The sequence below is a fragment of the Otolemur garnettii genome, unplaced genomic scaffold (assembly GCF_000181295.1).
Source record: "Otolemur garnettii isolate 467f Iridium unplaced genomic scaffold, OtoGar3 scaffold00011, whole genome shotgun sequence".
Classification (NCBI taxonomy): Eukaryota; Metazoa; Chordata; class Mammalia; order Primates; family Galagidae; genus Otolemur; species Otolemur garnettii.
Window position 1 is genome coordinate 15784385 of NW_003852406.1, and position 15122 is coordinate 15799506.

Below are 15122 nucleotides of genomic sequence, written 5' to 3' on the forward strand. Positions count from 1 at the left end.
GTTGCAGCCGTCATTGTTGTTTGGCGGGTCCGGGCTGGGGATTCGAACCCGCCACCTTAGGTGTACGTGGCTGGCACCTTAGCCGGTTGAGCTATAGGCGCCGAGCCACAGATAAACTTTTGAAACTCATCTGACTATAAGTTGAAACTATCTTTTATAATAAGGTATTTCCTCTAAAGGTGATTAACATAAATGGTTTTAAGATTATTTGTAGTATTTTATTTATATTATGACCTGTCCTATTCTCAACAATAATTATGGGTTAGTTTAATTTAAAGCCACGGTAATTGGGTAATTTTTTTGGTTGCATTAAAGGTTCTTAATTTGGATAAAGTGTGTGTAGAGTGAATATTTGCCAAAGCAATGCCATTTATTGGCTTTAGCATCTGTTCTGCTCTGTATCTTTCTACGCTCTGTTTTTCTGGTGTGACTGTTATACCCTCAGAGAGCACTGTTTGTTGCCCAGGCTGGTCTCAAACTCCTGGGCTCAAGGGATGCTCTTTCTTCAGCCTTCCAGGTAGCTGGGATTACAGGTGTGCACCACCATGCCTGGCAGAAAATGAAGTGGGTTTTTTTTTTAACCTTTATTAAAAGGCATAGACATTTATTTCCATTGTTTTTGAAGTACTTTATTTTCTTTTTTCTCTTCTCATCCCTTTCTTAAGTATCTGGTTTTTGTTTTTTTGTTTTTTTGTTTTTTTTTGAGACAGAGCCTCAAGCTGGCTCCCTGGGTAGAGTGCTGTGGCTTCACTGCTCACAGCAACCTCCAACACCTGGGCTCAAGTGAGTCTCCTGCCTCAGCCTTCCAAGTAGCTGGGACCACAGGTGCCCGCCACAGTGCCTGGCTGTTTTTTGGTTGCAGCCATTATTGTTGTTTGGTGGGCCTGGGCTGGATTTGAACCCACCACCTTAGGTGTATGTGGCTGGCGCTTGAGCCACAGGCGCCGAGCCTATCTGTCTTTTTTTTGAGGTCTAATTCAAATAATATAATACTAGCTGTTTTAAAGTGAACAATTCAGTGGGATTTAATACATCCAGTGGGATTTTTACAACTCCCACCACTAATTCACTTCCAAAACATTTTCATCATTCCAAAAATAAACTCATACCTACTGAGCAGTTACTTTCCATTCTCTCTTCCCTTCAGCCTTAGGATTTTTTAAAATGTTAAATTGAATTAAGAAATTTAAAAATTAATAAAGTTTTGTGAGCTAATTGAGATAAGAGTACATTTATAATACCTTGTCCTAAATACAGTAATATGAAGAAATGTATCTGTGTGTTTTTTCTGAGACAGAGTCTCACTTTGTTGCCCTTGATAGAGTGCTATGGCATTATAGCTCACAGCAGTCTTAAACTCTTAGGCTCCAGCAATTCTCTTGTCTCAGCCTCCTGAGTAGCTGGGACTACATGTGCCCACCACAGTGCCTGGCTATTTTTAGAGATGGGGTCTTGTTCTTGCTCAGGGTGGTCTTGAACCTGTGAGCTCAGGCAATCCACCTGCCTTGGCCTCCCAAAGTGCTAGGATTACAGGCATCAGCCACTGGGCCTGGCTGTATCTATGTATTGACAGTGGGAAAATGAGATCACAAAATTATATGTACTGTGTATAAGTTTACAGCATAAAGGAAAAGAAAAGCAACACTTGGTAGGAAACACACCAAAGCAAGTAATGGTTATTTTGCTGTAGATTTTCTTTTCTTCTTAAAAAAGTGGGGAAAAAAATCCTCCATAATTAAATAGAAAAAATACATGTATAGTTGAAAATTTAGGCCTAAGCTTAGTATTGTAACTGGATTGTTTTAGGATAATATTAAACTTCCAATAGGTTTTTTTTTTTTTTCAATTTGAGTTACAGCATTTCTTAATATTTATTAAGAGAAAAAGAGAAATTTGCTATTGGAACAAAATAATGATATTCATAGTTTTTTAGTCCTCCAGATCATACCTCCAAACCATGAATACCTGTTCAAGTAAGATAGCAAACACCAGAGGAATGTACAGGTAAAAAGCCAGCGGTCTCCTCACAGTTACCCTCCCGTGTACCTGTATAAAATAATTGTTAGCAGTTTGGTAGGTATTCTTCTAGGCCTTTCTGTCATGTGGCTTAACAGGGACATATGACAGAATTAGACCCTGTCACGATGGCCCTGGTAGTTAATGTACATGTGTGAACGCACCAAGGACATGCTAACCGGAAGGGGCTTTATCACACACACAACTTTCATATTCAGAAATAGTTGAAGCTCTATGCTGGCCAAACAGGAAAGGCCCTTGGACATTTTCTCACTATACTCTCTTTTTCTCACCTCCTCAGCACTCCTTTCTCATATGAATATAGAATTAACAGATTCAAAGATTAATTTAACTTATTTATGAGGGAATCAGTAGGATAGTAAAGTTGGCTCCAAGAGTACTTGGAAACAAAGTGTATAGACACTGAAGAAATAGCTTGGAATAAAATTGCTGGACTAGATACGAAACTGACCAATGTCCTACAGAGTAAACCCATAACCTTTGGAGTCTGCTGGACAGAAGTCTTTGTAAAATCAAAATTTACAGATTTACCTGAATTTGGGTCCTAGTCAGTAGTAAACAGTGGGTCAAACAACTAGGTACTATAATTAAATATCTTTGGGAGGAGCTATTAAACAGTATTTCAGTGTACACTGAAAGGACTTCAGAGTTCCCAATTCACCTTATTTCCAGTTTGGGTTAAATTTTTAACTTTGAGAAGGGTGTTCTGTGATGTGTGATAAGGCAGGAAAGATGTAGGTAGGGACCAGAGCTTAGTATGTGTTTTTGTTTGTTTGTTTTTTCAAGGCAAAATCTCACTCTGTTGCCCAGGCCAGGTAGAGTGCCATGGTGTCATAGCTCACAGCAACCTCAAACTCCTGGGTTCAGGTGATTCTTCTGTCTCAGCCTCCCAAGAAGCAGGGACTACATGTACCTGCTGTGATGCCCACCTAATTTTTCTGTTTTTAATAAGGTGAGATCTCATTCTTGCTTATCCTGGTCTTGAACTCCTGAGCTCAGTCCATGCATTTCAGCCTCCTAGAGTGCTATGATTGGTATGTGTATTCTTAACTAATAAATGTAAATTTTCTTTTAAACAAATGTTTGAAACATACTGTCAGGCTGTGGATTTAGAATGATCCTGAGTGTGTGGTTGTACTGTGGTGCTCCCCACCGCCCCCCTAGGAGGCTGACTAGCAGTTCTCAAGGAGTTGTATTAGGGAGTCGTGGGGTAAGCTGCTTTTGTTCAAAATGTACATGTTCTTTGTACATCTTTCATTACCAGTGTAGATATCTTTGGCTGAGCTGAACTTAGGTGTTTTGAAAAAGTTTTTCAGGTGATTTTTATATTCCTCTTTTCTGAAAATCATTGCTACATGTACAGGACTTTTTTAAAAAAATTGAATGAGTAAACAGCAAAATAGTAAACAGTAAAATTTTAATCAATATTTTAAAGTTTCCATACCTCTTATACTTAAACTAAAATAATAATGTCCTGATTATACTGTCAGTAATAATTATGTACAACTGTCATGCATTTTATGCAATTGGGAATTACTTTGTAAAACTAGTCTTAGTCTTTCTAATTGTATCCTTAGGTTGTGCCTCTTAATAAATAAACTGAAAGAGCTGTCATTTATAGTGGTGTATAACCTGCATGGCAAAGACATGTGATTAAAAGCTAGACTTCAAAAAATGTTAATGGAAAAATAGACTATCATTAACTTGTCAGGGACTGTGGCAAAAAGGAATAAGTAATAAAGGAGAAAAGTATATATGTGCTTGACATGGTTAAGCTATTTGAATTGAGTCAGCAATTAAAATGCACAGCTGTTGTGGACGTGCATTTGAATTCTTTTCAGTATTACTTTAATTAGGCAGCCACTCTGTGTAACTGCATCCACAAAGCAGGGATTTGTGATTCCAGTGTACCTAAGCAGCCATGGGATTTATGACTTAATCATGAGATAATGGGGGAGAAATTGGGAAATAACATGATACAACTGGTATATCGTGTATTTTTCTTTTTATTAGTGTGCCGGTCCAACAAAAGCCCCTGGGTCTGTTTGACTTGTTCCAGTGTCCACTGTGGAAGGTAGGTGACGTGCTGATTCCTTCACTGCCCTGTTTACTCTGTAAGATTTGCCTTTAAGCTTTATGTCAGAGTTTTATTGATTTGGATTTAGTACCGTTGTTAATCATAATGTAGGGCTTCCCTCTCCGGTTAAATTCCTTGGTTCCGTGATATAGCTGGGAAAAAATCTAGGGAAAAACCCTTTCATATTGCTACTTAGAAGAATTAGTTTGATGATCCAGACTGTCTACTAGTAATACTTGATTAAAATAATGAAATGAGGGAACTTCGAAATCTTGAAAGTTTACCTAAAGATTGTGTTTTCAACCTTTTATTTAGGGTGAAATTTAAACACACATGTAGAGAGAGTATAAGTGAACTCCATGTTGTCATCCCGTCTTCAACATACCAATACGTGGCCAGTCTTATTCCACCTGTTACCTACCCCGACTCCCCACCTTTACTGACTATAGAATCATATCTCAAATATCATCTTACTCTTCTGGAAAAGAAAACAAATATTTATAGATAAAGGAATTCTCTTTGAAATGACCTTATTATGGAGTTCATTATTAATTCCTATCTGAGATGTACCAAATATTTCATTATCCCATTAAGACATTTTACTTTCACATTGGGCTTGGTGGCTCACGACTATAATCCTAGCACTCTGGGAAGCCAAAGCCAGAGGATCCCTTGAGCTCAGGAGTTTGAGACCAGTCTGAGCAAGAGTGTGAACTCAAACTAAAAATAGAATAACTAACCATAGGGTGGTGGTGTGTGCCTGTAGTCCCAGGTATTCAGGAAGCTGAAAATTGGTTGAGCCCAAGAGTTTAAGGTTGCTGTGAGCTATGATGACTCCATGGCACTCTGCCCAGGGTGGCAGAGGAGACTCTATCTCGAAAAAATCCAAAAAATTATTATATATTTTTTTGCTTTCTTATGGATTTACATTTCCTACCACCCTATTCCAGTTCATCACCTCTCAGTTTTTGGCTTCAAAATGATATTACTTAAATTACTTAATAACGTAAATAACTTAAGTAACTTTTGATACAAACTCAAATACCAAATTCTGTGGTTTTTGCCTAGTTGTAGAACATTTATTTCTACTGCTCTTGTAGCTTAGAAAATCTACTTTGAATTTACTTTAGAAAGTAATAGCTTAGCAGCAAATAGATGAGAAATGATACTGACTCCCACAGGCTGAAATCTATAATATATTTATCTGGAGTATTTTCCCATTGTTATTTTAAAATCCTTACTGCATGAAGAAGGCATCTTTCTACAGTAAACTTTTGATTTTTCTTATTTTGAGTCCTGGAATTTAGTATTTTTTCCACGTACACTTAAGAGTACCTTTGGAAAATGTTAACTGCATATCTTAATTGTGGCTATTGTGGTTTTGAAATCTCTAGGATTTGGGGAACCTGAAAATACTTTGTACAGATAACTTTTTTTAAAAAAGAAGAAAAGTAGAAGCACTTAAATTCTGCACTTGAAGAGACAGATTCCTCTCCTAGATTTTGAGAGGTGAGAATTATAATGCCATAAAATTTATATAGTTCTGTTCTCCAGTTGTCTCATAGTGCTCTACAACTTAACTCTTGAGGGTCATGTTCCAATCGAAAGACTTGCCAAACTCTCAAAAATGGAGAGACTAATGTTCTTAATAGCAAGCACCAAATAATTCTCTAAGCAGGTTTTGGAAAAATAAATTGAAAAATTTCTAGATTCTGTAGGTAGACTGTTTCAGTTGCAAACAAATTTAGATTTAGAAATTTGACAGAGTTTTGGAGAAATACAGTTAAGTAGTTTGAACAGATAATTGAGAGTAGCCTGAATTTGGATCTCCATTTTACTTAGCTAATTGGTTAATTTTCATTTATCATGTTATCCTAGGTATTGATTGCCAAATATACTGATTTTTCAATAATTTTAGGCTATTTGCTTGTAGGGGAATGTTGGAATATTCTTTCAACCAGGGAACATAGAGTATCAATAGCATACATGAATAATATATTCTGTTGGTCTTCATGACACCATCTTTTGTAAGTTATTTTTCAACTTTTTGAGATTTGTAGCCTGCATAGTGAAAATTTTCCTTTTGTGCTATATATCAAAATGTCTAGTTAAAATTCAGAACTAGATGAAGGAAATTTTTTTTTATGTTAGCTAGTTTATAAAAAATACGTAACTTCTTATGACTTAACGGTTTGGGTCTTAGCCAAAACATTGCTAATCTTTTTTTTTTTTTTTTGTGGAGACAGAGTCTCACTATGTCGCCCTCGGTAGAGGGCTGTGGCATCACAGCTCGCAGCAACCTCAAACTCTTGGGCTCAAGCAGTTCTCTTGTCTCAGCCTCCCAAATAGCTGGGACTACAGGTGCCCGCCACAGCTCCTGGCTAATTTTTTTTTTTTTTAGTTGTCATTGTTGTTTAGCTAGCCCGGGCTGAGTTTGAACCCGCCATCTTCAGTGTATGTGGCTGGCGCCGTAGCCACTGTGCTATGGGCACAGAGCAGGCATTGCTAATTTTAATGTCATCAGTAATCACCCTTCTTTCTTTATCACTGACATTGACAGGAACCATAGAATATGGCATATGGTACATATGGAGACCATAGTGTTCCAGAACTATATGTACTCTGTAAAAATGGTCAGTTTTCAAAGACCTGAAAGTGGAAATGCCTTTTATTGTTATTGTTTATTATTATTACTATGGCAATAAAATACTATTATCTTTCATGGTAAAGTACTATAAATATATGATAAGAACAGGAAATTAAGAAGAGTAGATATTGAACATACACGTTAAATTAGTTTACCTTTTAAATTAGTAGATGTTTCTTGGCCTGTGCAATAATGTATTATCTCAAAATATGTGGTTAATATGACCACCTTCTAAGCATTTATATCATTGGGATTCTGAATAAGTAGTAGTTAAACATAGAAAGAGAAATATTAATAAAATAATCACATTCATTTGTTATATGCCATAGATTATTTAATCACCTAACAATCCATAAGACTCAATGTACTATTTATCTCCATTTTGTAGATGAGAAAACAAACACAGAGAGGTTAAGTAACTCACCCAAGTTGACATGAACTGGCTGTGACAGAGCCTGCTCTTGAACCTAGATAGTCTGGTTTTGAGCTTATACTTTTGTTATTTGACTTTAAAATTCATTTAGTCCAGTTTTGTGGACAGAAGATCCATATTTTAAAAAGTACAGTGAAAAAAGGGGAGAAGAACATGATCAGATTCTGAATTAAGGTTAACAGTACCTTGAATGTGTCCAGTTTTCCTGGGTATAGGTAGAGACTAGGCTTGAAGTTGATCTTCCCTACTCACCACAGTTATCCTACTATTCCCAAGGTAAGTGTTGCTTCTTGTGCGATTAAGGTGCCTCATGATGAAAATATTATCTACATTCTCTGAGCCTATTTATTTTGGTACCATTTAATGAAACAACATTTGCTTTTACTGAGTTTTCAAGTAGTTCTTGCCTTCTACAAATTGGCTGCTTTCTAAGAACTGGGAAGGTCTTTGTTAATGGATTATTATGAAAATTTTGAGGCACTCGTAGCACAGTGGTTGTGGTGCCAGCCATATACGCTGAAGGTGGCGGGTTCAAACCCAGCCCAGGCCAGCTAAACAACAATGACAACTGCAACAAAAAATAGCTGGGCGTTGTGGTGGGTGCCTGTAGTGCCATCTGCTTGGGAGGCTGAGGCAGGAGAATCGCTTCAGCCCAGGAGTTTGAGGTTGCTGTGAGCTGTGACACCTCAGCACTCTACTGAGGGCGACATAGTGAGACTCTGTCTTAAACAAAAATAAACTTTTTTTTTTGAGATTAAAAAAAATCAAGAAACATAAAATCTGTGTAGGTAGAAAGAAATGAAGCCCTCCCAGTGATAATCCGAGCAAGTTGAAACTTGTGTGGGTGAATCAGAAAGGATGCTATGGACTATGTTTCTTGGAAGTGAAATAATGCACCATAACACAGTCAAAACTGTCATGGTTACCTCCGCATAAGGATCTGCATAACAGTGGTCAGCAGTAGTGTTGTGCAGTTTTTAGTTGAAGGCATAGGTGAATTTGGCTGCACACCATGTATACATGAATCCTTATTTCATTTTCATTTTGCTTGTAATATGGTGAGTTATTAAGTCTGAATTGCAAAATGTTACAAAATTTTTAGGAACATAATCAAATTTGATTATCTTTGTACATGTGAAGAAAAAATAGTATTTATAAATATAAGATGATAATGTGTTTCATTTAGATTGTTTCTAAGCAAATGTATTTCCATGTGACTGGAGCTGATTCTTCAGGCTTTCGAATAAAAGATTTGAAGACATATTGATGAGAAAGAAATGAAAGATTATCCTGTTTCCATATCTCACTCTCATGTTTTATATTAAGCAGCAATCCAAGCAGAGCCTATGGCCCTTTGGGAAGTGGTTGAGTAATTTAATTTCCAGAGCTTGTCTTTGATAATAGTCCAAGTTGGAGGTTAGCAGTCTGAGAAAAACTTAAAAAAAGAAAGAAAGAAAAAAAGAAGCTATAAGGAAAGCATCAGCAAAGGTGTTTATAAGTGATAATATTAATGATGTTGCAACTGATTAGCATAAATAATGGCTTTCCTTGCCTGAGTCTAGTATTGTATGTAATTAAAACTTGACTGTAGTGTTTGCAAAAAGGGAGTATATTTTAAGTATTCAGCTTAATAAATTACTAAATGATTGAATACTGTTACAGGATTTTTCTAATTTTGATTTGATTAACATTTAATTTTTTTTAATCTCTTAGTACTTTAATCTCCAGAGCAATATTTAAAGTAAATTTTCATTTGGTTTTTGTAAGGTATGTGAATGGCCATGCAAAAAAACATTATGAAGATGCACAAATACCCTTAACCAACCATAAGAAATCAGAAAAGCAAGATAAAGTTCAGCATACAGTTTGTATGGATTGCAGTAGCTACAGTACATACTGGTGAGTTAAAATTTTCTGGAAGTGACATTCCTTACTATGTATGTGCAAGTGTGCTCCCACTTTCCTTGCCCTTTTCCCTCCCCTGCCCCATCTAAGCCAGTTGCTGCTGCATTACCTCCTGTTAGTTTTACAGGGGCGTGGGAACCATGATGTCTGTCTGTCCTTACTCATTCAGATTTCACTTCCTAGTGTTCCTTTCAGCTTCCGGGCCTCTTCTCTCCCACACCCTGCTCCTTGTCCATCTCATTAAGTTTCAGGGAAGTATATCTATTTCTTTCTTGTTGCTCGTAATTATAATTGCTTGTGGTTATTTTTAGTTGAAAAATAATATAAAAACTAATTATAAAAACAAAACTTATGATCCTATTGTTCAATTAACATTTTGCCATATAATCTTTAAAATTTTAACTTCTTTGTTTATACAGTTGTTTCCACAGTCTCTCTTCTCCCAGTAGAGTTCTGTGCTCCTCTTCTAATCGCCCAGGGGTAAATGTCAAGAATTTGTTGTATAGGCGGCTCGTTGCCGACTTGAGGAGCTACTCGGCCACTGGCTGGGATTGGCGCGGGTGCCGGAGCTGGGAAGCGCTCCCACCATCTCGCTGCAGCTCTGAGCCTTTCCCTGGCCGAGGACTAGGGGGGCGCCGGGATGCCCAGACGCGGCCAGCGCAGTGCGTTCCTCTAAAGCAAGTATTAGACCTGAGAACAGGGGCCTCATGCCGAAAGGCTGCAGAGGCGAGGCGAGCTTCCTGGGAGCTTCCTTTGTACTTCTCAGCAAGCGGGACTGAGTCGTAGCATAGCTCTACGTGTATCTGTCCAACCCCTGATTTGCAATCCTGCGATAAAATCCCGCAGGAAAAGCTTGAGAAGAAAAAGTTGCTGGCTCTCAACAGTGCAGGGAATTAGGGAGAGTTGATGAAGAAGGAAGACTGAACAGCGAAAAGACAAATTTGGAGCAAGTCTGTATTCATGAAGAGTGACTGCATACAAACCACAGTATGTCAAAAGATCCAATAGCAATGTTTCATTCTGGGCAGCTGGTAAAAGTCTGTGCTCCAATGGTTTGATATTCAGAGTTGGCTTTTAGAACTCTAGTAAGAAAATACGGTTGTGACCTGTGTTATATACCAATGATAGTTGCCGCTGATTTTGTCAAATCTATAAAAGCCAGAGACAGTGAATTTACCACAGACCAAGGTGATTGCCCCTGATTGTCTAGTTTGCTGCTAATGATGCAAGTCTTTTATTTGATGCTGTTTGTATAGTCTGTCCTTATGCAAATGGAATAGACATTAACTGTGGTTGTCCTCAGAGGTGGGCAATGGCAGAAGGTTATGGGGCTTGCTTAATAACCAAGCCAGAGCTTGTTCAAGATATGGTGAAACAAGTAAGAAATCAAGTGGAAACCCCAGATTTTCAGTTTCTATTAAAATAAGGATCCATGATAACCTTTCAAGAACTGTAGATCTTTGTCTAAAAGCTGAAGCTACAGGAGTTTCCTGGATCACAGTTCATGGGAGAACTTCTTAAGACATCAGCCAGTGCACTGTGATGCCATTAAAATAATGAAGGAGAATATGTCTATACCTGTAATTGCTAATGGAGACATCAGAAGCTTAAAAGAAGCAAAAAATGTGTGGCAGAATACTGGGACAGATGGTGTGATGGTTGCTAGAGGACTCTTAGCAAACCCGGCCATGTTTGCTGGATTTGAGGAAACCCCCCTGAAGTGCATCTGGGACTGGGTTGACATTGCTCTGGAACTTGGAACTCCTTACATGTGTTTCCATCAACATTTAATGTACATGATGGAAAAGATAACTTCTAGGCAGGAAAAAAGAGTATTTAATGCTCTGTCAAGCATATCAGCCATCTTAGATTACCTCATAGACCATTATGGCATTTAACTTGACTTCCTAAATTATTTTAATATATTTTATTTTATACTTACTATGAAACCAGAGGTGGTTATATATAAAAAACCTTTACATATAAAGTATGAGTTTTTACTTTATATCAGTGGCTTTTAAACTTTAGCATAAAAATAGTCTCTGGGAACATTTTGAAAAATCAGTCCTAAACCCCATCCTCAGAGGTAGTTTTAAAGAAGACTCCAGGTGGTTCAAAAATCCTTGTCATCCTAGGGCCAAACATTACAAAACTACTCTGAATCCTGTTATGGATTAGGGGGTGGAGAGATGGAAATTTTTTCCCTACTGGAATCTTGTTTTTAACATTTTAAAATAAAACTTATTTAATACTAAAAAAAAAACAAACAGAATTTGTTGTATAGCCTTTCAGGCTTTTTTTTTTTTTTTTTTTTTAAGGTATCTCATCCTTTAAAAAGAGGTTGGAGGCTCTGTTTTCTCTTTGTAATATAATATACATGTCTGTTTCATATAAATGACAATAAAATGAGTACCTATTCTTGTGACTACTTCAAACTAGGTTATTTAGTTTACAAGTGATTAGTGATCCATATCCGTTTGGTATGCTCAGAAAGACAATATATTTGGCAGTTTTATCTTTGGTGTGGAGCAAATTTCTTTCTTTGACTGGTAAATATGAATAATTCTTGTATTAATCAGTTTATCCTAATTCAAATGTTTGTTGACACTGAAGGGGAAAAGTTCCCTTTGTAGATGTTTTTCTTGCCAGACAGCCGTTGAATGTCACATGAAGGCAATGCCGGGCAGAGATTAGAATTTAAAGTCCAAATACCACTTTAAATTCACACCTACTGAGTGGGATACTAGTCCTTTCTAGGTGTGCTCAGTTGATAGTTGTATCAGGGACAGGTGCCCATCACAAGGAAGGAAAAAAAGGCCAGTGGTTTACCAGGTCTTTTAAATGTTTGTAAGTTTAATGTTATTAAATTTTAGCCTATTGAATAAATTCTTAAAGTTTGGTCATTGAGCTCACTACTATTGCAATGATCCTCTGTGTGGAAGGTGTCCGGACCTAGAAGAGAGAGAAGCTAAAGGTAGATGGAGATTTGGGTAACAAGGAAAATTTTGTGTAGATTTTCACATAAGGGTTAGCGCTCAGTTTATTGTTACTTGCTATTGTGAAGTACTCCTTTCTACCAAAGTTAAGCATTGGCCATGTGGTTAAAGTGTTTTCATTAGGTTTTTTTCCCTTTTCCCTCAGAAAACTTGTATACTAGAGCAACATAGAGAACCATGTGTTTTTGTGTGTTCAGAAGTAAGAAGTATTTATGCTTTAGATAGCAGAAATTAATATCATTCTTGAAGTATCTATCTTACAGTCATTGTCATAGGTCATGTCAGTTTATATGTACCAAATATTGAGAGCATTCATTCTTGATTTTCAGTTAGCAATGTGTGTGAATTGCTTAATAGGGGAACTTTGGAAATACAATTAAATCTCTGTGTATTATAACAAGTTTGCATTTGCTTTTCTTGCTATTGGTAAGATTCTGAAGAAACTAACTTTTTGAGAATTATCTTAATGGAGCATAATTATTTTCATTGGACTCTTTAAAATACAGATTATATATTTTAATGTTCTTATATGTTAACATTTTAGGGGCATACTTTTATTAAATAGAAATTTGACTTTAATGTGTTTTGTATTTAGAATGGTATAGTCTGTTTATATGTCATTTCATGGCCAAATTGAAATTAAATGGAAAATTTTGAACCTTGAGGATTATACGCCATGGCTGAGTCTTCTTGGCCAGTTGCCAGTCTTTTGTGTGAAGTTATACAGAGCTGCGAGTGTGCGGACACCCAGAGCTTCTGAAATGCAGGAAGGGAGTTGCAGCTGTTCACATTATCGGCTCATTTGTGGGTTTTAGAACAAAATGCCAGGGAATCACCCTGTAGCTTTACACTGATGGCCAAAAAGGAGTCTGTGATAGTTGTAAATTGATGATTAACATTCCTCCCACACCTCATTGTGATGAAGAAACAAACAGAAGGAGATTTTCTATTTCTGTAGGGGGCGGAGGAGAGATTTTTCCAATGCATTTTAATGATTTCACTTGAGTATATAAATTTTTCTTGAGCATTAATTAGACTGAATAATTGGCTTCAGAGGTAAAAGACTGGTGCATGAGGTATAACATTTGATTATTAAATATTTTGACTTTAGCTAATGTTAGAGTCCCTTTTGCAGTGTAATCTGTGCTCTAGAGAAGTTGTAATATACTTTGAGGCTTACAGTTTTTCTTTCTCTATTTTCCTCCTGCCAAGAGTCCCTGCCCTATCCTATTTTTGCAATCCTTTATGAAGTTATCACTGAACTCTCCCCTCTCCACCCCAACTCCAGTTGTAGCTGGATGTAATCTCTCCTGAATTTAGAGTTCTTGGGATACTTGTAATTTCCTGCTGCATGCGAGATATTTGTAAACGTCCTTGGAGACTGCAGACACCAAATCTCAGATCTTCGTGTTTCCCCTAGTACTCAGTGTCTGGTGCAAAGTAGGTGATGTACGTTTGAAAGATTGAATTTTATTAGCTGTCTTCCAAAAATGGGGAACATTCCACCAAATCTGTAATCTTGTGCCCTGTGATCATTTTATTTATTTTTTTGGAAGAAAATCACTTTATTCTAATTACCTCACAAATAATATCACAACAGCTGGTTTAAGAAAGCCACACCAACATGTGCCCCCAATCCTTTACCATCTCAGTGAACTCCTACACACTAAGAACACACTCTTCCACTACAATTCTGAAGAAAGGAAGCTGTTAATAACAGAGGTTTAACTGATGGTTTTACCGTTTATACTTTCATTATCAATTATATTTTTATGCTAAATTAACTTGGTCTTGAAAGGCGATTTTTCCTTTCTTTAATTTGTACTTCTTGATTAGGATAACCCATTTGCAAGTTTGCATTGTTTCAGCACCTCATTGAACCCCTCACAGAGCTTTATATCAGTTTGGTTCTGGGCACATTCCAAAAAGTGTTTCATCTCATAGAAGCAGGGGCCAACCTGGTGCTGCTGTGCCAGCTGGCTTCCGTGAGGCTCCCGGTAAGTGATGTCGGGGTTTGAGGGCTCAGCATTACGTCCTCCACTGAAGTCCCCAGTGATAGCATGACCCAGAGTGTGCCCAACTGCAGATGGTGGGGCTGCTGCTGGTGGCTGAGCTGCTGGTGCTGGCCTGGGTGCAGTTCTCATCAGAGGTGCCAGGCTGGCCGAAGGGGCCATGCGGGCTTCGGCTTCCACCCTGTGATCATTTTAAAGGACTAAGGGGCCACAGAACATTTTTCCTTGCAGAAGGAAAAATTGTGATGCTTTATTTCCCTCACAAGATAAGACACTCCTGTGAGCGGCTCACCTGTTCTAATATAAACAAGGCGTCCAGATTGGAACTACTTATCAACCAAGCAGAACAACATAACATAGGTCACTATTTCAAATGAGGGAAAGCAATGCCAAAGGAATAATTTTGATTTGACACAGCCCTACTCCTTGAAGAGATAGACTAAGATGAAACTGAGAGGCAGATGAAGATTTCAATAAAAATTAGAATCTTCCCAAGATTTTCACACAAGAGCTAGTACAGTTTATTATTTAAGTAATATTTCCTTTCGTTCCCTCCCCTAACTAATATAAATGGAATTGTATGTGGTATACATTATTATGATGGAAAAGAAACAAAAATTTGAACCAAAGGAATTTTGATTTCTTACATAGGTAGGCATTTGGAGTTAATAGATTTAAAATACTGAACAAATAATTTTTTGAAATCTGACACAGTCCTGTCAACTTTGTTCCTGAAATTCTGAGAATGAAGAATTACAAAAGGAACATTAGAAGCAAATTACTAGAATATTTTCTTCCCAGCAGATAATGTTTCAGAGCATCCTTTCAATCAAAGAAATATTATGGAATGTGGATTAATTTGTCTAGAAAAAGAAGGCTTGTATTTCAGATTTTAAACACATAAAAAATAGCAATTTTAATTAACAGTAACAGAAATAAAGCTTTATTGTGTGAGTTTAAATTGATACTGAATCATTTTCTTTCCCTCTCCTCTCCTCTCCTCCCCTCCCCTCCC

General features: G+C 37.2%; 1 protein-coding gene and 2 pseudogenes across 2 annotated transcripts in view; 2 read left to right on the forward strand and 1 right to left on the reverse strand.

The window, feature by feature from the left end:
- The window catches only part of USP3 (ubiquitin specific peptidase 3), a 94998-nt gene that overhangs the window by 28717 nt on the left and 51159 nt on the right, over positions 1–15122 (forward strand). Inside the window, exons 2-3 of one of the 2 annotated variants that reach the window (XM_003784406.3) lie at positions 4051–4111; positions 8962–9093. In XM_003784406.3, coding sequence (XP_003784454.1) covers positions 4051–4111; positions 8962–9093 — 193 coding nt within the window. Of the gene's footprint in view, positions 1–4050; positions 4112–5424; positions 5624–8961; positions 9094–15122 lie in introns of those variants that run through there. The other variant, XM_023510115.1, reaches the window with a different exon arrangement.
- On the forward strand, positions 9498–11306 carry LOC100945642 (annotated as a pseudogene).
- On the reverse strand, positions 13847–14269 carry LOC111723415 (annotated as a pseudogene).